The following is a 26720-nucleotide window of genomic DNA, read 5'->3' as shown; positions in this document are numbered from 1 at the left end:
GTATTTGGAAATATATTGTGTATTTGGAAATACACAATTTTCCATTTGCAAAAACAAAAAAGCCGGTGGCGTCCCGGTGGCTCACACTGATAGAGCGCGTACCATTAAGGCTGAGTCCTTCCTGCGGCGGACCCGGTTTCGAATCCGGCCTGAGGTCCCTTTGCCGCATGTCCTCCCCTCTGTCTCCCCATTTCTATCTATCACTTTCAATAAAAAGCAGAAATGCCAAAAAAAGAATCTTTAAAAAAAAAAAAAAAAGCCATTTGTAAAACTGAAAATTCTTTGTGAAGTGTGACTCTGCATTTGTGAATCATCAATCACACACACGCATCTCTTTCCTCAAAGACGCATTTTTGAGACGTTCTTGTCGAGAGAATCCACAAACAGCTCGTGATTCACAAATAGCCCGCCCTCCTCAAGTGCTGTTACATGCATTGATGGAGCTATAGTTTGGACTCTGCTTAAGGTGGATTTACACTTCACTTTCGATTTTGCGCTAAAGTCATGGCAGAAGATGGTACATAAGTAAAACTATTTTCCCTTGCCCTACATTAAGTAGGCCTACCTATACCGTGAAAATGAAATGACAACAATGAGAACACTATCGTGACTGTGCCCGTTTGGTTAAACGTTGAATTACCCTGCCAGAGCAGAGAGGAAAGAGACCTGCTCCAAAAGACAGTTCAGACAGGGACAGGGACGCTTTTCCAATTCATTTCAGTTGGGGTAGTGCGTTTCCGCGCAGCAAATCTAAATTCAATTTGGAGCCATACGTATTATTAATAAGCTGCTAGATCACACATATCTATTGTTTACAAAATGTTTTAAAAGTTTTAAACCAAAAAAGAGATGTATTTCCGCTGTTGGGGTTAAATTATGGAACAATGCTAAGTTATATTTAAGAATAACTCAGGCTTTTAACGATTTTTTTGAAGGTTACAAATATTAATTATCATTTTTGTTATTTTTCTGTAGCCATCTGTTGCCATGGTCAGTTCGAGTAAAATGAAATGCACCTGTATGGTGCTGCACATCTCATATATGCAGATATTATCACACACAGCTCCACTGCGTTGTCTTGTGATTGGCTGGATTCTTTATTACACACTTACATCAGATTATAATCAAACAACAGGGGGATGCAAAAAAGATAACACAACTTCTACATGTTGAGTGGAATTGGAGGTTAAAACAAAAACAAAAAAGTGCACCATGAGCATTACATTTGGTATATATTGTGTCTCTGTCTCCTCTCTTGTGATCGGGAGTTGGAGTCAGTGAGTCAGGCATTTTCGGTGTATTTACCATGATCGCAGAGCCTCGGACTGACATTGGAAAGAAAGCTGTTGTTTGGCTGCATGTTCTTTCACATTTTGGCTAGAACTCGTAGAATGAAATTTTTAATTGGGAATTCTGTTCATGATGTTTTGTATGCATTTTATATAAAAATATTTGAAATTAATATATTTTTTTCTAAAATTACAATCTTCTTTGAAGTGTATTGTATTTGGTAAAATGTCAGAATATAAACTTCTTTTTTTTTTTTTACTGTTTAGATGTGTAGCACATTTTTTGTAAAGATTTTACTATAAAGAAACATGAAAATAATAAAAACCCATTTATAAGGTGAAATTAACCCATTGCAGTTATTATTAACCCACATTTAACCTAGCCTGGGTATACCCAGACTGCCTTGCGCGCTCGAATTTAATTTCGAACCTCCAGACTAATTTCCAATGAGATTTGGTCTGGTGTTAGCCAGGCTACATTTAACCTATCATCAGGTGGGTAATCGGGAGAATCGGGAGAGTTCCCGGTGGGCCGCTTCACTTTTGGGCCGGCCGATAATTTATTTATTTATTTATTTGACATTTTTCACGTTAGTCCATCTTCTCTTAAAGTACGCTAAACACGTTTTGCATTCTGACACCGCAGCCTCAGCATGGGTTGTACCATGCGAGGGAGTTCTCCCCTCCCAAATAAAGTTGGTTGGGTCCATAGCCGTCTTTCCAAAAAAGTTTTCTCAGGTAGGCTACCGATAGCTGGGCCAGCCCTATCTCAACGATACACGTCGGGGAGGATGGATGGGAGGAAGAGGCCAGGAGGGGCTGAAAAAGCCAGGTTGAAGAAAAGAAAGGCATTGGAGGAGGATGCTGCCAAATGTGCCAAGCTTACACATTTATTTTCGAGAGGACAAACACAAGTGGCAACTGGTAAAGAGAGACATAGGCTTAATGCAACGTAACTGTTCGGCTAACGTTGTAACGTGGTTAATATCGTTGAAGCGTTGTCAACCTATTCGCAAGCAAAATATTGAATTGAATTAAAATATAAGCCTTTTTATATCACCTGATATATGGCGATTCATAGACTTTGCAAATATTATGAAAATATTGATAACAAAACTCAAACTTGATCTGTGTAGGCTATGCAGTGAAATTATTTTTTCTTTGTAGCTTCTGAGCAGCAGATAAGCCAGTCTCCTGCTGAAAATGATGAGCCCGAAATTTGCAATGATTTTGATCTTTATTGAAGAGTGGGATATGTTTCAAATGCTTTATTTATTTTATGCTTTTGTTAATTTATCAACCTACTGTATCCTTGTGGAATAGTGAAATATTTTTTGTTAACTTCTCATCTTAAGTGGATTATTATTTAACCTTTACATTATCTGTTGAATATATGATAACACCTACACATCTCTCTGGCACTCAGCTTCCTCGACCCACTCAGTATCACTTCTTGCGCTGCGGTCTAAGCCATGGAAAAGGCTCACAGCATCTTATGCAAATCATTCAAAACTAATTGTGAAAATAGTCAATTTTGGTCATATTAAACTTACTAGCTAAGGAATGCTTGTCTTTCTTCTCTTTGGGAGTACACACCCTTTATGTCTCACACGTAACATTAACTTTACCTGAACATAATGGTAAAATAATGAAAATACATTACCTTGTTGGTGTCAAAGTTTGAAGTGTGGATCAGTAAATTCCTGTGTATCCTCAAAGCTATTTGCCCATAAAATGTAGTGAAGCATAACATTACGGAAATACTCAAGTAAAGTAAAGATGCCTCAAAATTGTACTTAAGTTCTCGAGTTAATGTTGGCTTAATGTTACTTCCATTACTGGATATGAATGCAGATATTTGAGACATGAACTCCCTATTTTAAATCACTAGGTCGTGGCTGGACCATTTTATTAGTACAGCTGATGCACATGCTTTATTTGGGGATATGAGCATTCAATAGGAGGCAGCTAAGACTGATCATATACCTTTAGCCTATAAATGATGAACATCTGCTGTAGGCTATATGCAGAGATAGAAAAAGTGTTAACAGAAAAAAATTGAACTGGTCAACCCTCACACTTGCCTATTATGTTCATACAGACACATCTTTAACTAATATACATTTACCCAGTGATGCAATCATGTGTAGTGACATTAGTTGTATGGAAAGGGGGCATAGGAGAGATATAGTAAGTGCTTTGGATAAACACAGCAAACCCTTCTATAACATGAAGAAATAACATAACATCAGGCCTGGTTGGAACATGTATGTAGAGTATAGTCAATAAGCCTGTGAAGCCTTTAGATAATGGGCTTTGGCAGGTAGGCCTATAAGGGCCTGAGCTTGAGTACAAAAAGCTCACTAATGCAAGATATAAGTATGCCATTTGTTTTATTTGTAAAAATGAGCAAGCTTTGAGGGCTGATTCCATTGCAAATAAGCTGTTTGTAACAATGCAGTTGATTTTTTGGAAATAAGTGAGAGCTCTTAGCAACTACAACAACTCTTTACCATGCACTTCAGATTTCTGGAACACATGATATTGCTTAGTTATGGAGACAACACCATACAGTGTTTCCCCTACCATTATATTAGAAGGGCGGCTCGCCCCCCCTTGACGATCAAGTTAATTTTATTTTCTATATGGAGCCAGATCACAGCATAATATATATAATATTGTTACGTCCACTTGACCAAACTCGACCAGCAGAAAATAACATGACAATCATAAAATCGAACAAGTCAAAAGTGGAGTGAACAATTGTGCTTTATTGTAATGAAAAGACACACTAAGGTGGGGGAGGATGGGACAAGTGATTGTGCCAAAATAAGTTGAAATTAATATAACAAAAGAAGGCCTATCTAAACTACCTGTGAAGAAAACAAAACAAAAAAACAAAAGGCTTAACTAATTTCTCTAACAAAATAACCTCTCTAAAACAATACAATGGTGGCGCAACCAACAAAAAGTCAACTGTGTGTGAAGTGTATAGGGTACCCCAATTTACCTAGTCCCAACCTCCCACCACATAGCCTACCATTTTCATCAGAAACAAAGACAGCAAAAGCATAAAAAAAATCATGTCCTTTTATTTAACAAACTAAATAAGCTTATGTTATTTATCCTATTTATACAACGGCATGTCATTTCTGTACAATTCTCATCTGCTCTCTGTATTGCACGCGGCGAAGTTCCGCCCTGATGCGCTCACACAAACACACGAGCGCCAGGGTTTCCCATTACTTACCTAGACTGGGGTAATGATTCATTGGTGATTAGGTCACATAGAGCTTTACCAAACAAACTGTTAACAAAGTGCTTGGATTAGACCACTGATTAGATTATTCTGTTAGTATGCTGCAGTGTACGGGGAGACGTCGGGTCGGTGGCGTTGTCATCATTTAAAGCAATCAGTAGGACTCAAAACCACAAAGTCGCTATTAGGCTATATATATATATATATATATATATATATATATATATATATATATAAATAAACAAAACAAGTAATTACCAAATTAATTAGGGGAAGAAAACTGGGCTGGCTTTATCTAATCTAAACTAATGTGGCAACGAAAAAAATAAAATATAAATAAAAAAAATAAAAATAAAAATATTTACTTTTTTTCTCCCATGTTATGATCATACATTGCTTTTAGGATTTTTTTTTAAATGACAAAAACGCTACGTTATGTTAATAAAAAAAACAACAAAAACACATGTCAGGCCGGTCAAAAGTTAAGTAATGCTATTTTCGCTGTTTCAGTTTAAGCCTATCCCCCTGCAACAAATAGGCCTACTGAGGCAACAAGAAAAACCCAAACTCAAGTTAATTAGGCTCTTCATTTTCTGACAAGAAAAGAAAAACCAGCCAGCCCTAAACAAACTAAAAAACCTATGTCCTCATTCAAGCAGAAAAATGTTGTTTTAATCACTCTTAGCACTTTAAGACATTAATGTCACAACAGGTTGTATTCAGTCATTTAAAGGCCACGGCGGGCGTGAAAGTTTTATTTTACCGTGTGTGTGGGAGACGCTGCAGGGTCAAATGTTGATTGTTTGATCCAGTTAATCCACCAGTTTGAAGACAGAGAAGTTAAATGGTTGCCAGGAAACTCTTTTAATTCCCAGAAAACCGTTTGGATGTCCCTGGAAGTGTTCAGGTGAACAGCAGGTGATGTTTCTCCGCTGTTTTAGCTCAAATTAAGAAGCCAAATCCTCCCTTTGTTGTCAGTTTTCACCTGAAACCTCTTCATTTTTAAAATTCACCGCAAAATCACAATAATTGCAACCGACTGCTTCAGACGTTTCTCAGCAGCGGCGAGCGCGAACAAACATTTCGACAAAATGTCAAAGGTCAAACCCGCCCACTCTGAGTTTCCAGACTTTTAATTGGTCAGGAAGACAAATACTCTCATTTGATTGGCCAATATATCCAGGCCTTCACTTAACGTCTAAAAAAGGTTAGAAAACATTAATTAAATGCATTTTATATGTATTTATAGTAACATAAGATATTTACACAATTTAAAGTCATATTAGCATCACGAAAATGAGAGAGATAACGGTTGTGACGCAGTCTCGCGACACTTAGCCTATATAACTGAGACAGACCTACAGGTCTCGAACAAAGTTAATTTCTCCTGATTTATCCGTCAGATAAATTACCTTTTAGTGTCAGAATATTCAGAAGACATGTGCCCTGTGAGGAAATTGGTCCAATATTTAATTTGGGGGGTTTTGCGACAAAAGAGTTTGTCATAATTTGTGCCATTTTACTCAAAAACTGCTCTGGTTTATATATTTTACTCCAGTAAAGTCTAGGCGTCTACATTCTTATATGTCAGAACATGTCATATAATGTTATGTGTAAAATATCGATATATTTGTAACTAAGATAATTTATATTAATTGTGACTTTCAGTTGCTCGCATTGTCTCAGACGCGAATAAACGCCCATCGAGGTTAAAAAGTTAAAAGTTAAATAAAGGATATGAATGCATGTGAACAATTCAGTTAATACAAACTTTTCTTGAAGTTAAATTAAAACTATTTTATTACACACACATATATATATATAATAATAATTATTATTATTATTATTATTGATATCACTTCCGATTTGAAGTTTATTTCAGATCAAATGCGAGATAGTATTTCACTCTTCGTGCATACATAGTAGAGCTGCACTATTCATTTATTATTATTATTATTTCATCGAAACTGCAATACGGACTTGTGCAATGTCCACATTGCAGGACGACGCAAAATCTTTGTGAGATCTTTGATCTCAGCAAAAAATAAAAAATATAAATATGATTTTTAACAAAAAATTAGACTAATTCATACCATTAAAATTGATCTTAAACAGATTTTTTTCCAAATCCTGAAGGTAAAAAACCTCTGTATAATACATATATATATATATATTAAAACCATCTTTATAAATATATAAAATATAAGGTAAACGAATACAAGAATCACAGACCTATGTATGTATATGACTGCATTTTATTTTTTATTATAATTTATGTAGTTATTATATGAATCTATATTATTTGTATGTTGGATACATTTTAAAATTATAACTTTTTATTTATTTGTTTTTCTTTTTATTATAACAAATGCAAAAAGGGATATCTCTTTACTTTAAATAAATAAAAAAATAATACATTTTATTTTATTATAATAACAAATTAATTTATTATTATTTTATTTATTTATTTTAAGAAAAATATATACCTTTTTGCAAGTGCAACAGGTGAGGGTAACTACGGTGTCGGATGTATTAATGCACTGATCAGCGGATGAATCAGAAATCTGACAATATGCGTCTTGTTGATTAGAATCATACATACACGTTTTATTCTTTTTCCCACATTAAATTAGGATTGACTTCAAATGCGTAAAATCAACAGGTGGAAAAACCTACAGCGAATAAAATCTACATGGTTTTACAAGGACAGTAAAATGAATATACAACAAAAACAGGTAATAATCTGCTGCCATTATCCTAACAGGTCATGAGCGTTGTGCCTATATATGTTTACAACAACACGGTAGATTTGAATGCAACAAAGCTGCATGCTTCTGGCGGGAATGTCTTAATTGTGAAACACGAAGCTTTCTTTCACAAAAGGCACGCAGTCAAGGTGCGTTTCTAATTTGTACGTTAGCAGACGACACAACATGAGGGACTGTCAGTCATCACAACTTCAGTCGGAATAAGAGATCTGTTAAATGAGAAAGAGGGCAAGGGTGCGGGGAGAATTAATACAGAAGATATTTGATAAATAACACAAATGAAAGATGAAAAAAATAAGATACAAAACATTGGCAATATACAGCTTGTAACAGAACATTCAGTAGAAATGAAATAAAGGGAAATGTAATTGCATAACTGCATTAAAACAAAAACGTATAATCTCACTCACACCGTTTCAAAAGCAACCGTGATCTCATTTTAAAGGGGATATGTTACACAATGTTTAAATAACACAAGTTCTTAGTATGAGACACTTCTTGGCTCCTTCTGTCAAACACCTCATGCTTGAAAGTTACTTATTTTTAAGTATTTTTAAATTGAGGAAGCGAGTTTTGTTCTTTTGGATCACTGCTTTTTTAGAAATGTTTTTACTAACAATACAATATGATGTCTCCCTGTTTAGATCTGCGCTGCATGTGAACAAAAATCTGGATTTCTGTTGTGGTTCTTCCTCGCTACCCCGTGCTTCTTCTTCCTCCCGCCTCAGTGTACCAGCTCCAGCTGGCTGGTGGAGAAAGGCAGGACCCCGCTGACGTAGTATGCGATGCCAAGAGAGAGGAGAGCGATGACCACGAGCAGCAACAGGACCCGCCAGAAGCCCAGGTCCTCCACAAACTCCTGCCAGGTGGTCCTGAAGCTGGACAGCACGCCCTCGCTGCTCTGCAGGTTGGGGTTCAGTAAGGAGTGGCTCTCCATCGCACTGGGACAGACAGGAAATCACTGTTACAGATAAGCCAGACACCCCGAAATCTGACTGGACAGCCCATTTCTTAAACCACGACTGGCTGTTTGTCCAGTGGGAGGCGGGACTTTAGCTGGAAGCAACTGATTGACAAGTAAAACTTTAAATAAACTGTAATATACTGCAATTTAAATACCTAGATATGAGTAATAATAATAATAATAATAATAATAATAATAATAATATATTTTGAGCATCAACTAACCACTTTCTTGATAATCGGATTAATGTGCATTTGATAATTTGCATCGTTTTATTAACCCTTTGATGCACAACAATATTGACCCCCTTCTAATGCACAACATGGGTCAAAAATGACCCGCATTCATTTCCCATGTTATTTCATGCTGGCTGTGTGTTTCTGTGCTCTATCTTTTGATATCACCTTATTTTAATTTTAAATATCTTGTTTTTGATAACAACAGATCATTATTTCCATTTTGCCTCTCATACTTTATGAAGAAAAAAAGGTTTTGTATTGTTACAGCTAACTACTTGGCTAAGTAGCTTGCTAAGCTAACTACTTAGCCAAGAAATTAGCTAAGTATTTAGCTTAGCAGGCTACTTAGTTAAATACTTAGCCAAGAAGTTAGCTAAGTAGTTAGCTTAGCAAGCTACTTAGCTTGCAAAATGGATATGGGTCATTTTTGACCCATGTTGTGCATTACAAGGGTAGTGACACAAAAAGGGACTTTATTAAAAATTGAATAAAGGAAAACATAAAATTAGGATGTATGATGATCAAAAACAAACTAATTGAGGAAAGCCTGGAATACTGAATGATGAAAATAATTTATTGCAAAGAAATAGAACATAAAAACTCTATCGGGTCACTTTAGACCCATGTTGTGCATCAAAGGGTTAAAAAAATAAAACATATTCTGCCTCTTCTAGTACAATTGTCTTTAAAGCATTTACATGTAACTCAATACAAGACGTGTTGTTTTAGTTAGTACTTGCAGATGAAAAAGTATAGACAAGGCCACTACAATAAAAATATATGAATAAATTAATGAACATTGAGGATGCCGCCCTGCACTGACAATAGAAGGTAAAAAGAATTATCTTTTAAGCCGCCCTGGTTAAAAACATCTGGACATGATGATAAATCCTCCTTTTGTCTCATATAACTGTGACTTCAGTCTGAGATTCTGCAACATTGTCCTTAATAAGATTATTATACATTTTAAATGGTCAAACCAGTCAGAAAGAGCAAGGTGACAAATGCAGCCAACATTGGCAATAATGATCAAATAAAACCAGAGTCCTGATACACGTCTATAGCCCATCTGCTGCAACTCAAAGCAAAGAAACACTGGGTGAAAACACAAAGTGGGACTAGCTGCTCACCAGCTTCACTGTGTGTGATGGATGGTTGTACGTTCAGATTTTATGGCTTTTTGTTTGTAATGTTAAGAGTGGAGAACCAGCTGTAGAGCAGGATGACAGACGAGGGCATGAAGAGCTGATTTCTTTGTCAATTGTTCATTTTATTTTCTCAATTTTACATTTTTATCTTTCACCTTGTAGACGTTTTATCGTTTTATCATGTGCGTTTAAATCTTGTGCTCTTTCTGTCCACCAATGGCTCTTAATAAAAGCCACTCAGTTTTCTTTCCTGTTGGTTGTTTGCACAAGAACGAGCTCAATTTTTTAAAATTTACTCAGATAAAACAAACAAAACAGCATGTGCAGCACGAGGCGAACAGCACTCCAACACTTTCACAACCGGATTGTTCCGGTTTGAACACCGAGTATGCTTCCCCACTCTCATATTCCCCCACACAGTCCTACCTCTCACCGTCCTGTAAAAGACATCATACTAGTCTAAATTAGCCTGCTAATATTACTAATAGGTCATAATGAGCATTTATTAATATGATTTTGTCAGAATGCAGCGAGGACCCGAGTGCAAATGAGAGGCTGGACACCAAAGAAAATATCTCAGGAGATTTAGAATAGAAATGGAAATACAGAAAAAGATATGAAGTTGGCAAAATGTAGAGGTTAAGGCAGCAGGCCATAGACTGTGGTAAGCTATGATGCACATTTTAGTTGATGAAACATTTTTTTAATGCCGTATTTAAGCTACACATATTTTACAATTGTAGAATACAAATCGCTTTGGGCCTACACCAATGAAGAATGAAAATTTAAATGTAAGGAATTAATTCATTTATACATTTAATTTCTTTGTCACAGCCACAGGGAGCCACTGCAGATGGCCTGAAGAGCCACATGTGGCTCCGGAGCTGCAGGTTGCAGACCCCTGGTTTAGTCGGAGGCGGGACTTAAGCTGGAACCGTTTCGAACACTGAATGCTTCCCCACTCTCACATTCCCCCACACAGTCCTACCTCTCGCTGTCCGCCATCTGCATCGTCTCCAGCTTGGAGTGCGCTCCTCTGTTGAACCCCTTCACCTCCTGCTCCTCCAGTCCCTCCAGCAGACGGATGGCGTCCTTGTTGACGCCGCGTCTCTTCGCCAGCACCAGAGGGGTCGAGCCATTGTGGTTACTGTCAGGCAGAACAACAGACAGACACAGTGATGTCAGACCAAAGAGGGAATGTGCTCATGAAAGTACAACTAGTTAATAAGAAGGAAATCACTTGCTTATGGATAAAAAGCAGCTACTGTCACACAACATCATATCCTTTTTTTTACCCAACATCGTGTCTAGATTGTGTTTAGGGTTGTTTTTTAGGGTTAGGGTTCAGCTCCCTAAAGGCTCACTTCTCAGGTGTGTCTCAAAGGCGTAAATACAACCTGAAGCATCCATTTCTACGTTTCCATTATCTGGTAACTGACGCTTTTTTTGTCCAGGAAAATCTGTTGAAGTCCGATATAAAGGCCTGTCACGATTACCACACTTTGTTGGATGATATGATAAAGTTATTGTAAGTCAATTTAATGCCACCGAGATAATGATAATCTAAATAATAGCATAATAATTCAAGTACACTCTTTTTAAAGAGCAACGAACTTCAAATTACTGGTATACAACCAAAAGTAACAGAAAAATGTGTCGTTCACATACTTTTTGTTTCAAACTACGGTTTCAGACGTACTTAAAAAAAATCTCACATACTGTTTAAGCTTACTAAAATATTTTAGTGTGTAATTTCGGACTTCAGTGTGACGTAGAAGTTTGTGGATGTCAGGGACACTTTATAATAAATGCATCATTTTGTAAAGCACATTTTATGACAAGTGGTTAACAGTGAAAGCAAAAAAGCACAAAAAAGGCAAACAAAAAATTCAGTTAAAAACGGAAAATAAGCTCAACACAACAGATATAATACTGAAGTTAAAGGGAGAACTTAAGGTTTTAAAGAAGATAAAAACTTTAATGAACTTCACATGAACTTACCAGATATCGATCTTCAGCCCGTTGGACACCAGGAACTGTATAGTATCCACGTGACCACACAGATGGAGAGCTGTATTTCCTTGATAGTCAGTAGCCAACAGGTCTGCCCCGAACTTGTGCAGGAGGCGGCATATGTCCACGTTGCCCCTGGCGGCAGCTAGGTGCAGGCCGGTGCGTCCCCGGTTGTCCCGGATGTTGGGGTCGCATCCCGTCTCCAGCAGCCTCTTGGCGAAGGGCAGGTCTCCATCGATGCAGGCCTGCAGCAGAGGCACGTTGGTCTGCGAAGAATCGTTAATGAAGACATATGACATGTCCGAGTGGGTATCAGAAAATTCCAGCGTACCTGCAAAGAGAAAAAATAGACAGCTGTTGTGAGATCTCTTAGTCCCTGATGGACATTTACACCTCCCGCTGCCTCAAGAGAGCACAAAACATGACAGAGGACAGCTCACACCCTGACATTTGGACTGTTTGACCTGCTGTTTTCTGGCCGTCTCATCAAAACCAGAACTAACAGACTCAGAAACAGTTTATTTCCAAAAGCCATCACCAACCTAAACACACACATGCACTGATCCCACAGTCCAACCCCCCAGACTTCCTTCCTTCCCACCCACTGTTCAATACTTTATATTTATTACTATTTATTGATAGAACCTACCTGTACTGTGCAATATTTATCACTAATTACAATATTTTCCTCATGTTTATATTTCACGTGTAACATTTAGTGGTTAAAGTGATCAATAAGCGCCCTCTGGTGGTCATTTATTGGAACTTCATGCAGCACAGATTGCAGTCTCAGGCTGTGATTTATTAAAATCAAAGCCTGAGAGATAGTAACTCAAATAATTATTCTATATGTCTCCATATTATACTTAACATTGCAGCTAAACAAATTTACAAAACATACTGTATATATATAATTATTTTCAATCAATCCTAATACTGTGTTAATGTTCATATTATTACGATTGTGTGCTGTTGAAATATTTCGACAAACATTGATTGATTCTCTTTGATGCCTTGGCAAAATTGTTCCTGAAACTTTCATGTCAATGAAGATATTTTAAAATTAATTTATTATTGAATAATTTATATTGTCCGTAGCAGCAAAACAATACTTAGACTTGCTATGATTTTGTCTCCACCTTTACCATCATTATGAAGGTTTAGTTTCCCTAAATGCAGCACCAATAGGTTCAGGTTCTCTTTTGTCTCATCTGCTATTGCCGCTCTTAATAAGCAATGATGTCAGGATGTTATGCTTCTTATAATCCTACTCCATTTAATAGTGAGCAATAATTGGGAACTATGTTGTTTGCACTATTGCACTTGTGTGTATGTTGTACTTGTATTTTATGTCTTTTGTCTTATACTACTGTCTGACAACAATACAGTTTTACCTTACCTTACCTTTGTATTGCTTTTGTTCTGCTATTTGCCTTCTCTTGCTTTGCTTTACCTGTCAAAGCACTTTGTCAATATTGTTTCTAAAGGTGCTATATATATAAAAATATAGCAATATTATCATTGCACATCTGTTACACACCCTACACAAAACAAACTCTTATATATATAGTATAGTATATTAACTAATTATTGCAGTTTTTATATTCTATATTTATGTTATGACTGTTTCCTTTTAATATGTTTATTGTATGCTTGATCCAGAGATAGAGCCTGTGATATGAGGGTTTGTATCGAGATGTATTTTGGAAAGAAGAAACGACTCAAGGTGACAGCTCACTACCTTTTTCTTATAGTCTCCAAGATATAACAACAAATCTAACCTCAACATTTACCTTAAGTACATAAAGTGGTACGAGAAGAAAGTTCTCAACTAAAATGTGGAATATTTGCCTTTAAAATGTTGTGCACGATAAGTAAAAAGTTGCACAGAGAAGAAATACTCAAGTAAAGTACAAAATACATCAGCTTTGCACTAAATTATTTAGTAAATACACTCGGTTACATTCCACCACTGCATAATTCACAGCAAACAATACCTATAAATGTCGAAATCCTGAAAGAATCACCCTAAAATGCCCTTTAAGATCAGTAGAAGTTACAAAAACATGCAAAGAAATCACTAAATGTTCCTGTTAGCGTTAAATATTTGTGTTAAAAATAACGTATATAGAGTATACAGAGTATATTAGCTAGCTTACTGTAGCATTAATCTCCCCGTTTTGCAGCGTTAAAGATGACAGCAACATCAAATTATAGCTAAATATTAATCTATATGAGATATCCGACTATTTGCATGCAGCTGCTTCACAGATTTTAGACGAAACATTTATGACAACTATCGTTTTGAGGCGAGCAGCGTTAATGTTAGCCTGCAAGCTAACGTTTAACACACACCTAAAAACTGATTAACACGTTATTTAACGATTGTAGCGACGTGTTTAACAACTTAACAAGTATGTTAGCCGTTCAGTTTGTTGTCAGCTGTTTTACTCACCTGTTAATAGGTCCCAATTAAGCAGAAAAAAATACAGTTCGTTTTCCAACGAGCTAACGTCACTAGCAGTGTTGTTGTTATGCTAGGCCTTCTTCTTCTTCTGCTGAACCGTTAAACAAGCTCCTGTCGCCACCTGCTGCCCCGGAGGCGCAACTACAGCTTTGAAATATAGATATTTCTTTTTTGTTCTTTTTATATTTTTTAAATGTAGTTTTCCGTTTAAAAAACAATTAATAACATAATATATTATAATTTATTTTTCATAATTATTTTAATAGAAAATAATGCCGATTTTTCTCTCCAAATAAATACCAGGGCTGTTAAAAGCCCATTTCAAATGTAGGTACCATACACTGTATAAAATAGGTAAGAACCACAGGAACTCATGATGTAATGACATTTTATTATTAATAATTTGAATGTAATTCAATCAAAAAACGTATAATATAATGAATATGATAATAATAATAATCATAATAATAATAATAATGAAAATAACATATCATTTATAAGTAATGGTTTTGTATAAAATGTAAATTAATCATGATTTATAAAATAAATAGATAAACAAGGGAATAAATATATAAAATATAAATTAATGTAAATATAAATATACAAATAGGTCAGTATTGTGTGTGTCTGTGTCTGTGTGTGTTCTATAAAGGACATTTTTAATAACCACTTTTTCTAATTTCAGGGCACTTGGAAATATAAATAAATAAATTATAGTAAAAAAGTCCCTGAACAAAAAAAATGCAAGGGAAAAAAGGATGTTTTTTCTTTTCTTTTTGGAATGGAGAAACAAAAGTTCCCTAAATAAATAAATAAATGTTGAATTATGAAATAATGAATTAAATTAATTTGACTATATTGACTTATTGATATTTTGATATTTACAGTACATCGATGAGTTTTTGCCTCATTAACTTTTATTCATTAATATTGAGTTAAAAAGCATTCCATAAATAACTGCTGCTGTCATGAAAGTACTGAAATACCTTTTTTGTGTAGTGAATTAAAATCAGAAATTCCCAGTTAGTTTAGAGACTTTATTTCAAAGTGTGTGAGCACAGAAATACACATTACAGTAACAGACATGTTATTAACCGCTTTATTGTTATAGATCCTCTTTGAGGAAAACTGCATTTCCTTTCTGTCACTCCGGGCAGCATGCCGCTGCATAAAACATTTCAACTCCTTATTGTTTATTGAAAATGGGGTAAACAGACAATAAAAAAACCTTGTTGTTGCGTCTGTTAAATCATCAGTGGTGAATATACTTTTCCATATAAAAACATAATCCTAAAAAGCATTTGTTTTTTTTTCTCCATAATATTTAATGTACACATCATTATCGTCCCATTCCCTCCCATCTCAGTAAATAAAACCAGGGGATAGTATCATGACTTAAGTAAAATAATTACAATCTAGATTACAAAACCACAAAGGCTGACAAAAGAAGAGGAGAAAATAAAATAAAATGAAAAGCAGTAAAATGTGACATAGTAATAAAATCGTGGCTACCAGCAGAGAGACAGAGCTAGACACAGTGGTCTTAGTGGTTACAAGTCACCCAGTAGCTTCCACTGTCCGAGGATAATCTGACAACAAGAGGAGGCTTTAGATTTACGTCGCAAGCGAAAAAATTCTGTCATAAATATGGCTGCAAAAAATCTGCATTTATAGACAGTTAATTAGCAACTTCTTCCTCTTCTTCTTATCCAAGGACAGAGAAAAAATACATAGACTGGAAAAAATTAAAAATAAAACAAAACAAAGAGCTTTATAGAGTTTAGCTCCAACATACTTTGGTGGGAAATACAGTAAGCACTATGTACAGCAATAATTAAACATCTATCAGAGAGTGTGTGTGTGTGTTTGGTTTCCTGTCGACTGAAGGGTGATTTAAAAAAAAAAAAGAAGAAAAGTTTGGTCACAACATGAAGATGAAAGCCTGTGAAGCTGGAGAGGAAATTTAGTCTGTTTGAACCCATGAGAGTTCACATCAGTGCAATATTTATGAATGGGTCGTTTGTTACTACAGTGAGCTGTTGCAGAGGATCGTTTCTTAGCAATTTAGTGGAAAAAAGTGCGTTGTTTAAAAAAAAAAAGCCTTTTATTGCATTTGTAGTTTTATATTTAAAATGTCGCCAAGTTCAAGTCAACTGTCAGGGTTTTGTAGCACCATATTGAGAAATGTACAGAGATCACAGGCTTATGAAACATGAAAAATGTAAAGTTTAAAGGGCTGCACTGGTAGTTTTACATGTTTTCCACGATAACGGCAAAAAATGAACACGTTTTATTGTCGCTGTGCTCCAAGAAAATTAAATCCTTATAACATAAAAAGGCTTTTGTTGGTCCAGTATCTGATTTAAAATGAAAAGTGACAGAACAAGTTGTGTTCACCTGCTAATATTCCAGTAAATATATATATATATTAAATGTTTTACTACATTTATTTTTTTCTTCTTGTTTTGTTTCCATTTATTCTTTGAGGAAATATATTTTTATTGTTTTGTTTCTGTTCATCAATTTCTAAACATTAAGCTGCTTTTCTGTTGTTTTTTCAAAGTCAATTTTATTTTTTATTATTTCCTTTTAATTGTATTTTGTGCATCTGATGTTGTGCACAAAACAATAAAGAAAATATTGTAAATTGGCTTTAAAAATAAATGCACTTCTGGCCGGTGACTTGGCAGATGCTTCTAGACATATTTCTTAAATGCATGAAGACTAAATTTGCCAAGACACTTACAACAATAACACTTAGCTCATTTGTTCACTAGAATGTCTCAAATCTCAGCAGTTAGATTTCCTAACGAATGATAACCAAATCCTGCAAAACATGCAAAACATGGTGCAGCTTTTAATGTAACATAATCTGTAACAGCACTGCAGTTAAAGTGGTCGCAGCCGGCAGTAAATACATAAAAAAAAAAGGTTTATGGCGGTCATTTCAGTAAAAAAAAAAAAGTGTGTTTGAACCAGAATCAGGAGTTTCCTCCTTAGTTACATCAGCTGGAACGCAGGTGACGGTGCGAGCTGACGTATCTGAGGCGGAGCGCTGACGTGTGAGCGGTGCAGTGCTATCCGAAAAGGGGGTGGCACTCTCCGAGGTAGCCGAGAATGATTCTCGCCAAAAAAAAAAAAAAAAAAAAACGTTAACGAGAGACACAAAATAAACACAAAGAACATAAACAATAGCACCATTGTCAGTGATAATCTAGAGAAGAGCAATCACACTGGAGCCCTTCTCGTTCCATTTTCCTCCCTCCAACTCTTCTTTTTTTTTTTTTTGTTGATTTTGTTTATTTTGATAAGCCATTCATTCCTAAAAGGGATCGAAAAACTCTAAAAATGGAGTCGCTGTCGTTCGACTCGATTCTGAAACCATCGGAGAAGCAGGAGAGGGCTCATTTTCAGTCAGTCACGTGTTCTTTTATAGATTTCTTTATCTCATCCTCCATCATAAACACCTCCTTTCCTTTTCTTTTTTTCCTTTGGGGTTTTAATACGTCACCTCCACGCCTCCGCTCGTCCTCCTACTACAAGATCTTGCTGCAGACTTGGCAGCGGCTGACTCTGGAGCGCTCCTGGCCTCCCTTCAGGGTCTCCTGCGCCGGCGAGTAGACGAACTCCTGGCTGGGCTCCACGGTGGTGAGCCAGAAGCTGTACTTGTTGGCGAAGTAGTGGCAGGTGCCCTTGGCCCCGTTGCACTCGATGAACGGAGTTGCTCTGAAATCCTCCAGGCAGGAGCCGGGAGACACCAGGGACTGACCGCCGCCCTCGGCGCCGGCTGCTGTGTGCTGCACGGGAGAGGAGGAGAGTTCTTTATTAACTGAATCTGCAGGGAATTCATTTATTCAAGCGTAATAATACAATTTATTACAGTGCAGCAATTGCACCTATTTGAGTGCATTTATTACTTTTATTCTAGAGTCAAAAATTACATTAATGTGACACTGTTACAGTATTTTTTAGGCTCGTATTAATTGATGATACTTGCGCAATAAATGTATTTATAATAGTGCAAAAATAAAATAAAAAAGTGTGCAAAAAATACATTTATTCCTGATCAATAACTACATTTATTCAAGTACAATACCTAACTTCATTGTAGTGCAATAATTACATTTATTCAAGAGCAAACACTGCATATGTATTAGTGAAGTAAGTCAATTTATTCTCATTCAATAAATGCATCTATTCCATATAATTGCACTTATTTTAGTGCATTAATTACAGTTATTGTAGAGCTGAAAATTAAATTTATGTTACTGCAGTAATTACATTTATTCTCTTGCAATATTTGTAATAATAATACATTTATTTTAGTGAAATTACAGCATTTATTCTAGTCTAATAAATACATTGAATCTAGTTTAAAAACATTTATTCTAGTGCAATAATAAAATGTATTACAGTGCAATAATTGCATTTATTTTAGTGCATTTATTACATTTATTCTAGTGCTAAAAATTACATTCATGTTAGTGAAGTAATAAAATTTATTTTCATACAATAATTATAATAAATGTATTTTAGTGAAATAACAACATTAATTGTAGTTAAATAAATACATTTGATCTAGAGGATAAAATGGCAATTATTCTAGTGCAATATTAATTTAGTATTGTAATAATTGCATTTATTTTAGTTCAGTTATTACATTTCTTATCATGCAATATTTCTTATTAATTAATTATAATATTTAATATGATCTAGTCCAATAAATACATTTAATCTAGTGCAATAAATCCATAAATAAATGTATTCTAGTGGAAAAAAATGCATTCATACTAGTTAATTTAAACGATTATTCTAGTGGAAAATTATTATTTTATAGAACCTGTTGTTAGCTGTATTTTAACTCTTGTTGACAATCGAAAATGAAAAAACGTAAATATAAAATGTATAAATAATATAAATATATGATTAAATATAATATAAAATGTAAGTGAAGAAAACATGTGAAGAAAACACTTTCTTACTTAACTCATTTAATTGAAAACTTGTCTAAATGTTATTTTTTGTTCATTTAAAACCCCTTATAATGATAAGAAGGCTATTTACAGACAGTTTTTAGCTTACCATGAGGAAGGAGTATCCTATCCAGAGACTCCTCCAGCCGGGGGGGCAGGTGGGGATGGTCAGGTCCTGACTGTGGACCGCCACCGGCATAGACGGAGCCTCACACACAGAACACCTGGAGGGTTCACACAAGAGGAGGGAGACGCTTTCAGTTATGACACAAGCACTTTGAAATGGGTTCAGTTTGACTGTGAGGCTCACTGAGCCGAGCCGTACCTGCTGATGTAAGGCTGGATCTGCTGCTCGGCCACGGGCATCATGGGAATGGGCGCGGTCGTGGAGAGCCAATAGGATTTGTCGTTGCGGCTGGCGTAGTAGCAGACCTCGTTAGGGGAGCAGTAGAGGAACGGGATGGTGCTGAACCTGGGGAGGCACGAGCCTGGCTGACCTGCACACACAGAGAGAGAGAGAGGGAGAGAGAGGGAGAGAGGGAGAGAGGGCGAGAGAGAGAGTGGGGGGGGGGGTACAATTACTGATAGTGATCTCCAATTTTGGGTTCTGGGTAAAAAGATGGGTGAGACATTATAATGTAAAAGGGAAAAATCAGGCTCTTTCTACCTGATTTTGTCTAACACAGCATGTCAACATCATATTTATTTATTATTCTATATTATATCAACACTCACATTACATCTATGAAGGATAAAAGAAACAACGACAGAACAGTGCCACTATTTCAGTATTTGCCAGGCTAATATTGATTGACTTGACTTGATTTAACGCAATAAATTAATGTATTCTTGTGCATTACAATAACTACATTGTTTGTGCAATAAATTCATTATTCTAGTTTAATAAATACAAGTATTCTAGTGCAATTATTACATTTATTCAAGTGAAGTAATTACATTCATTGTTGTGCAATAACAACATTTACTCCTGTTTTATATTTACATTCATACAAGTAAAATAATTACATCTATTCTAGTGCAAGAAATAGATTTATTCTAGTGCAACAATTACTTTTATTCTCATGCAATAATTACATTTATATGAGGGAAATAAATACATTTATTCTTGTGAAAAAAATCTAGTGAAATTATACATTTATTCTAGTGTGAAATTAAAATATATTTATTTATTTTACTTATTATTTGAGAACCTGTGTTGTTGGCTGTGGATGCTTGTTTGCTGTTCAAATTATTTTTGTTTTTGTGGAGTTTTGTTATTGCGGAGTTTGTATCTCTGTTTTATTGGGTTTAATGAGGGTAAAACTGCTTGATAAGACCGTACCGACATGTTACCGACTGAATAAAATATATGAAAAAATATAAAAAATATATATATAACTACATTTATTCAAGTACAATAAATAGCTTCATTGTACTGCAATAATTACATTTATTCAAGAGCAAACACTGCATATGTATTCGTGAAGTAAGTAAATTTATTCTCATTCGATAAATGCATCTATTCCATATAACTGCACTTATTTTAGTGCATTAATTACAGTTATTGTAGAGCTGAAAATTAAATTTATGAGTTTGTATCTCTGTTTTATTGGGTTTAATGAGGGTAAAACTGCTTGATAAGACCGTACTGACATGTTACAGACTGAATAAAAGTGTTTACGTACCGAGGTCCTGGTTGTGTGCCTTCTCCTGTCCCTCCACGTACAGCAGGCTGTATCCTTCCCACAGCTGGGCCATGCCCTGAGGACACATGGGGACCTGGGAGTTCTGGCTGTGCTTCACCAGCGTGTAGCCGATGCTGTGGCTACGGCCGACGCCACCGGGAGGACCGGGGACTCCGGCCTTACCAGGCAGACCTGAAGACAAGGAAACAGATGTTAGAACTGCTGTTTAGTTTTTCCACATAAACATAAAAATGGTCCAGGTATCAGCGAGGGCAGATTAAAGAGTTTTTATGGTGATTTACAGGATCTCAATGTCTCAAACAGCTACAAGTTATGGTGTTAAAAAGTAGTGTGGGTAAATAACTCACTGTTTACATTTCTAAAATGTAGAAAATAAAGTCTAATAAAATATGTAAATGATAAACAGGACAACCAGCTACCAAAAGTGTACCAAAGTGTAAAATGTAAAAAATAATGCATCAAATTCAGAAGTGCATATTTTAGCATAAGTTTATAAGCTTGAACGTTTAATATATAATATTAATAATAATTTATATAGTGCTTTTAAAACAACTCAAAGTTTTCTACTGTTTTTATACATAATGTTACTCAGATGTCTCCATATATTTGTCAAATCATCATTAATGCTACAAAATACACACAGATTGTTATGTTTGAATTATTGTATATACGTGTGCTTGTACATTGTATTCTCTATTTTTATCTTTTATTTAATTTAATTTATTTTTTTGTGGTATAACCAACAAAAACTGTGTAAGAAAAAATAAAAAATAAAAAAATAAAAAAAAGTATAGATATATAAAAAATAGCGTTTATAAAGCAACACTGATGAGTGAATATGTAATAATCTGATGCTATAACAAAAAAAAACAAAAAAAACAAGATTTATTATATTTTATATAAACTTAAGGAGGAAAATTGTGTCACATTTGTTATCAGCTAAGCTTCCTTTCTGTCTTTGACGACTGACCTTGCTCTCCGGTGGATCCAGGGAAGCCGGGGGGTCCGCCGTCACCGATTGGTCCGGGTAAACCAGGAGATCCAGTCCTGCCAAGTTTACCCACAGGACCTGGACGACCCTTAGGACCTGCAGGAAGAGAGTGGGTAAGGGTCCAGTAATTTACTTTTATATTCTCATATTCTCAGATGTTACTCCTCTGACACCGTGCTCACCTGGACGTCCCGGGCCTCCTGGCAGACCGGGTTCTCCGGGGATACCGGAGCCTCCGCCTGCACCGGGGTAACCCAGCTCTCCGTACTGTGGCGTGTCGTATCGTGGTGGAGACATCATGATTCCAGGGGCGCCCTTACGGCCAGAAGGTCCTGGAGAGGAAGAGAAGGAGGAAGAGAAGGAGGGAGAGAAGGAGGGAGAGAAGGAGGGAGGACGAAGGAAATGACGTCAGTAACCAGCATTTATTTACTGCATCACAATCCACTTCTACTTGTTTAAAATCCTCTCACCTCGTAATCCCTTTGCTCCTTTGTTTCCATAAAAACCAGAATCACCAGGAAAACCTTTGAGACCAGGACCTCCACTGTAGCCAGTCTCACCGCGTCCTCCTGAGAAGCAAAATTTAATGTTTTACTTTGAGTCAAAAACAAAACATAAACAAACTATTTCTCTATAAAGCCTGTTTGGAGCGCCACTTCACCTTTGAACCCGGGGCTGCCGGGCAGTCCAGGGCCTCCGGGGATGCCGGATTCTCCTTTCCTGCCGGGGGAGCCGGGGAAGCCCGGGAGCCCAGCGTCACCTCTGTCTCCCTGGGCTGTGCCTGGACCAGGAGGCCCGGGAGGACCTGGAGGACCTTGGAAACCTGGAGGAGAGAGAGAGGACAGTGTTAGAAGGAGAGAGGAGGGTAGGGGGTGAGAGATGAGTAGAGGAGACAAGGACAGGAGATAAAGTAGGAAATGAGAGGATGACACGAAGGAGAAAAGGGTAAAAGATGAAGAGTTCAGGCAAAAGGAGAGGAGGAGTAAGCAAGGAAACAAGACAAAAGGAGGAGAGATAAGGAGGAAGAGAAGTATGGAAAGTTAAAAAAAGTTTACAAAGAGAAGAGAAGCAAAGAGTAGAGTAGAAAAGAGAATAGAAGAAAAGAGAAGAGGAGAGAAGAAAAGAGAAGAGAAGAAGGAAAGAGGTAGAAGGAAAAGTAATTAGGGCTGGGACTTTAACTGAAATGAACGTGTTAAAAAAATTGGCGCATTTTAATCACACTTATTTTTGCACCGCGGAACGTTTCTCACTGGATGAGTTTCAGGCGGACCGATTATACTGGAGCACCAACTAGCGTTCATGAGTTCAGACAACAACAAACCACAGTGAACATGAAGGAAGAAGCTGATGAGACGCTTTGGTTGGCCCCGTGGATGATGGGACATTTTGTTACAAAAAAACAAAAGATGGAAGCATCGATAAGAGCATGGTTGTGTTGCTATGCAACAAGGAATTCACATATCACACATCGAGCCTCAAGTATCACCTCAATGCAAAACATATAGCAGCTAGCGGCTAGTGTGGTAGCTAGCGTGGATTGTGTTTTACTTAAAAAACAAAGTATTATAGTTTACAGAAGGTCTACCTACCTATAGGCTACCTGGATTTATGAAATGTACTATATTTCTAAATATGCTATTGCTACTCTTAATGGCAAAAATTGCACTGGTCTGTTGGACTTGAACAAAAATAACCAATATTTTTGTTGCTTAAGCTTATGTATTCAGTCATTATTCAATGGTATACTAAAAATCCATGTGAAAAAAATTACTTCTCACTGTTCTCAGGTCAAATATTTATATGCGATTAAAATGCGATTAATTTAGATGAATTAATTACAAAGCCTCCATTTAATTAGATTAATTTTTTAATCGAGTCCCAGCCCTAAAAGTAATATAAACTGTATTGAGGAAATGTCTTTACCATACTCTCCATCCAGTCCAGGGGGGCCGGGGTCTCCCGTAGGTCCAGGAATATCTGACCCCACAGTGGGACCAGGAGGTCCGGGCAGACCAGGGAACCCCGGGCGTCCAGGACCACCTGACACACACAAACACATAAAAACCAGCAGTTATTATTCTGATCCTTTATTATTTATCCTCAGTCAACATTATATACATTTCCTTCAAGTCCGTCTCACCTGAATCTCCTCTCTCTCCCTTCGGTCCGGGGAAGCCTGGACCTCCTGGGTAGGAGACGCCTCTCTCTCCCTTCAGCCCTGGAGCACCGGGGGTACCTGGGAGACCTCCTGCACTCCCACCTGGAGACAACAACACAGCAGTTAATGTACAATCTAATCCACAAAGTTTATACTGTATGCATGAGAATTTGTCATGAAGCTCTGGTGTGTGTATGATGATATGAGGTCCTTGCCTGGGGTTCCAGGGAGGCCTTTAGGTCCACCGAGTCCATTAAGTCCATCCAAACCAGGGGGTCCAGGCAAACCTGCAAAAACCCAACAGAGTGTTTGTCTGCAGCCTGGGCTCATATTCTGCCCTGTTGTCTCATTTGGAAACAGAAAGTAAACGTGCATTGGCAATATTTCTCTCACCTTTGGCTCCAGGACCTCCAGGACCTGCAGGGAGGCCGGGAGGCCCATCTGCTCCTCTCCTTCCTGGGTAACCGGCCTGGCCCTTCGGCCCGGGGAAACCGTTTGAGCCTGCAGAGGAGACGAGGCACTTATGTTACTATCTGACTGTGGCTTCCTCCGACTCTCTCTGGAGTTATTGCACGTATTGATGCACTAATTATTATTGCACTATACCTTGATTGTTTGTTTTTACTCTTCCTGTAAGTCGCTTTGGATAAAAGCGTCTGCTAAATGACTAAATGTAAATGTAAATGTACTTATTTTTGTTGCTCTCACCCATTATTCCAGGACGTCCTCCTTCACCGGGAGCTCCCTTCACTCCAGGGAAACCGGGAGCGCCTGGAAAGCCGTTGTCACCGGGAGCGCCGTCGTTGCCGCGACCACCTGAAGGGAGACATGTGACCTGATGAGTCAGACATCCTGCTGGGATCCATGTGCATCGTTTATTTAAAAAGTTGCTCTGATGTCTCCAGAAGATAACAATAATAATACTAATACTAATACTAATACTAATACTAATACTAATAATAATACTACTACTAATAATAAATACTTTAAAAAAACTAAATTATTGAATAACATATATAAAAATATGTATGCACTATTTTTTCACTTTCATTGAGTTAAATCTTTTACCCACATTTGGTCCATGTCACCTACAAAATATTCTTTCAATTTAAATTTTCATTTTAACCCTTTAAATGTTTGTTTACATGATGACATTAAAAAAAACTGACAAAAAAGAGAAAAAAGAAAAAACTAAATTATTTTCTTTATAGTACACTCTCCGGGGAAGTTAATTACTCTGCAGTACTCCACAATGAAGCAGCAGTAACTCTTGTGCCCCCAGAGGGCAAACACGAGAAAATAGGTAGTTTTTACTATTTTTCACCAGATGGAGATCTGGTGAAAAATAGTAAAAACTACGGTTTTGAAGTCAGACACTTATTAAGATATAAAATAAGTGTTTTTTGATGCTGTAATGGCCATGGAATTAATAATTGTAGTTTTATTGGGACATTTTTTCCACATTTATTTAAAATGTTGAGCTGAAATGCACTTCCAAAAACTTGAAATAAAATAAAACAGAACTCAAAATGTATGCCATATGCATTAATGCAGCCAAAACGATTGAGAAAAAAAAATGTCCAGAGTTAGCCACAAAGGTTTAAACCTTGGAAAAAAATTAAATGAGTCTGGAAAACACCTTTTTAATATATAAAAAAACCCAGTAGAGGCAATGTAATAAGTTATTCTCATCAGGATAAGGATCTTAGTGAAAAATGATCCAATAGTTCTCTAAAAGACACAGAAAGGGCACCTTTAACAATTCGCTGGAAATACTGAAGTGATACTGTTTATGTAAACGTATAAAGCCTGGTAAAACAGAAACTAGGAATGTATTTAAACATATTAGAATTATTCAGCTTAGTCCAAATAGAAGCAAAAAAAAGAGATGAAAACAAAGTGAAAACTGACATGTACCTTGATGTTATTTTATTTTATTCTCTCTAATTAAAATATTTTATACATAAGTGGATTGTGGGTTATAACAATAGTTTCTCCCACCCCAAAAGCAGTTTATATGAGTTTCTGCTGGTATATATCGAGAGGAAACATCATTTCATTTTTTGAGTCTTCAGTCTATATATTTTGCTATTTATACTATTTTTAAATACATATATATTTTCTTTCTATTCTTGTTGGAGTATGTGGAGTGAACCCGCGTTTCCCTTCCGGGATCAATATAGTATTTCTGATTCTTTTTCTGATACTGATAGATTTAGGTTAAGGTTTGGTTGGTGAGTCTCACCGGGGAAGCCTGAGTCTCCTGGCTGGCCTTTAGCTCCTGGACCTCCGGGATAACCGAAAGTGTCTCCGGGTGCACCTGAGGAGAGACAAAAATGTGAGCCAAAGGACGGTTCTATGTTTTGAATTACTCATAAATAGATTAAATACATTTTTTCCACTCACCTTTGCCACCAGGACGACCAAATTCTCCAGGATTACCAGGAAAACCAGGAGGACCATCATCACCCTGAAAGAAACCGTCAGAATTTGAGTCCCACCGGCTGAACTTGCACCGTGTTTATTACTTGTAAGCGTGAGTGTTTTCTTTACCCGTGGTCCAGACATGCCGGGGAATCCCATGATTCCTGCTTCTCCCTTGGGTCCGGGGAAGCCTGGAGATCCCGGTCTGCCGGGGAAACCAGGCTCGCCCCGCTGTCCTTTACTCTGCTCGGCATAACCAGGAAGGCCAGGCAGACCCTGACGACCAGGCAGACCCGGCAGACCTTTGTCACCTGAAACAGA

General features: G+C 36.8%; 2 protein-coding genes across 2 annotated transcripts in view; both read right to left on the bottom strand.

Moving 5' to 3' along the window:
• Positions 1-7127: 7127 nt before the first annotated feature.
• On the bottom strand, positions 7128-14238 carry ankrd46b (ankyrin repeat domain 46b). The gene is made up of 4 exons (XM_059355536.1): positions 14136-14238; positions 11669-12011; positions 10656-10814; positions 7128-8257 (listed from the first exon to the last, which is right to left on the bottom strand). The coding sequence occupies exons 2-4, from the start codon at positions 11977-11979 to the stop codon at positions 8041-8043; spliced, it is 687 nt and encodes a 228-aa protein (XP_059211519.1). The 5' UTR covers positions 11980-12011; positions 14136-14238; the 3' UTR covers positions 7128-8040.
• A 931-nt stretch (positions 14239-15169) lies between these two features.
• col4a6 (collagen, type IV, alpha 6) overlaps positions 15170-26720 on the bottom strand; it is a 56762-nt gene continuing 45211 nt past the window's right edge. The window contains exons 31-46 of the mRNA XM_059354381.1: positions 26529-26710; positions 26382-26445; positions 26221-26295; positions 24684-24791; positions 24369-24476; positions 24191-24262; positions 23958-24077; positions 23741-23857; positions 22479-22640; positions 22288-22386; positions 22000-22149; positions 21797-21913; positions 20806-20997; positions 19446-19617; positions 19230-19344; positions 15170-17944 (exon numbers count right to left, since the gene is read on the bottom strand). Coding sequence (XP_059210364.1) covers positions 17684-17944; positions 19230-19344; positions 19446-19617; positions 20806-20997; positions 21797-21913; positions 22000-22149; positions 22288-22386; positions 22479-22640; positions 23741-23857; positions 23958-24077; positions 24191-24262; positions 24369-24476; positions 24684-24791; positions 26221-26295; positions 26382-26445; positions 26529-26710 — 2114 coding nt within the window. The 3' untranslated portion in view covers positions 15170-17683. The remainder of the gene's footprint in view (positions 17945-19229; positions 19345-19445; positions 19618-20805; positions 20998-21796; positions 21914-21999; positions 22150-22287; positions 22387-22478; positions 22641-23740; positions 23858-23957; positions 24078-24190; positions 24263-24368; positions 24477-24683; positions 24792-26220; positions 26296-26381; positions 26446-26528; positions 26711-26720) is intronic.

Source organism: Centropristis striata, chromosome 17 (assembly GCF_030273125.1).
Source record: "Centropristis striata isolate RG_2023a ecotype Rhode Island chromosome 17, C.striata_1.0, whole genome shotgun sequence".
Taxonomy (NCBI): domain Eukaryota; kingdom Metazoa; phylum Chordata; class Actinopteri; order Perciformes; family Serranidae; genus Centropristis; species Centropristis striata.
The sequence above is the reverse complement of the archived record's forward strand: the minus strand, read 5'-3'. Positions and strand labels throughout refer to the sequence as shown.

Bases quoted from the DNA above. Each gene is read 5' to 3' on its own strand.
- ankrd46b (XM_059355536.1), bottom strand. From the start codon at position 11,979: ATGTCATATGTCTTCATTAACGATTCTTCGCAGACCAACGTGCCTCTG. The intron at 10,815-11,668 runs GTAAGTTCATGT...TCTGCCTGACAG, and splicing joins GGGCTGAAGATCGATATCTG to TAACCACAATGGCTCGACCC. The intron at 8,258-10,655 runs GTAGGACTGTGT...TGTCTGTCCCAG, and splicing joins CAGATGGCGGACAGCGAGAG to TGCGATGGAGAGCCACTCCT.